Raw genomic sequence first — 693 nt, 5'->3', positions numbered from 1 at the left:
CGCATACCCGTGTGAGTTGTCTGAGGGCGAAGGACAGCATGGTTCCAGTTAAGGGAGGAAGAAGCAGCACGGCCAGGCGACTCACCGCTGTTAGGCTTCAGAAAGGCTGCTTGGAGTTTTTGGCAACGGCTGGTTACGTTGTCCGGCCGAAGGGGGAGCTGGGAATTGTAGTCCGTGGAGAGAAAATTACACAAGCATGACATTTGAAGATTACGAAATACGTTTACGAAAATTAATGAATTAAATGTACAAACACTTCCATAATAAAGATTCAAAGAGGTTGCGAGTTTTAAATATATCACCATATGTATTATTGATAAGCAGTGGTGGATAGTAACTTTACCTGAATATTCGACTTTATACTTCTACTCCACTAGAAGGCATATTGCACTTTTTACTACACTACATTTATTTGACAGCTTTTAGTTAATAGTTACTTTTTAGATTTATATTATTAGCCAATACAAAATATAAATTGATTATTAAATAAACATTCACATATATCTATTCTTTCACACACAGTGACGTCACGAGCTACCCACAATGCAACGCGCGCCATATATATATATATATATATAAATACGCCATTTTCCTGGAGGTGCAAATATCCTGGAGGTGCAAATATAAACAGCTAGCTAACGTAGCCAGGCAGAGCGCACTAGTTTTTTTTTCTGAATTAACGACCGAAGAAAT

General features: G+C 38.2%; 1 protein-coding gene across 1 annotated transcript in view; it reads right to left on the bottom strand.

The window, feature by feature from the left end:
* The window catches only part of shmt2 (serine hydroxymethyltransferase 2 (mitochondrial)), a 29,844-nt gene extending 29,691 nt beyond the window's left edge, over positions 1-153 (bottom strand). Inside the window, exon 1 of the mRNA XM_034082869.2 lies at positions 8-153. Coding sequence (XP_033938760.1) covers positions 8-40 — 33 coding nt within the window. The 5' untranslated portion in view covers positions 41-153. The remainder of the gene's footprint in view (positions 1-7) is intronic.
* Positions 154-693: the final 540 nt, after the last annotated feature.

The sequence above is a fragment of the Pseudochaenichthys georgianus genome, chromosome 5, assembly GCF_902827115.2.
Source record: "Pseudochaenichthys georgianus chromosome 5, fPseGeo1.2, whole genome shotgun sequence".
Taxonomy (NCBI): domain Eukaryota; kingdom Metazoa; phylum Chordata; class Actinopteri; order Perciformes; family Channichthyidae; genus Pseudochaenichthys; species Pseudochaenichthys georgianus.
Note: the sequence above shows the minus strand (reverse complement) of the source record. Positions and strands in the feature narration are given on the sequence as shown.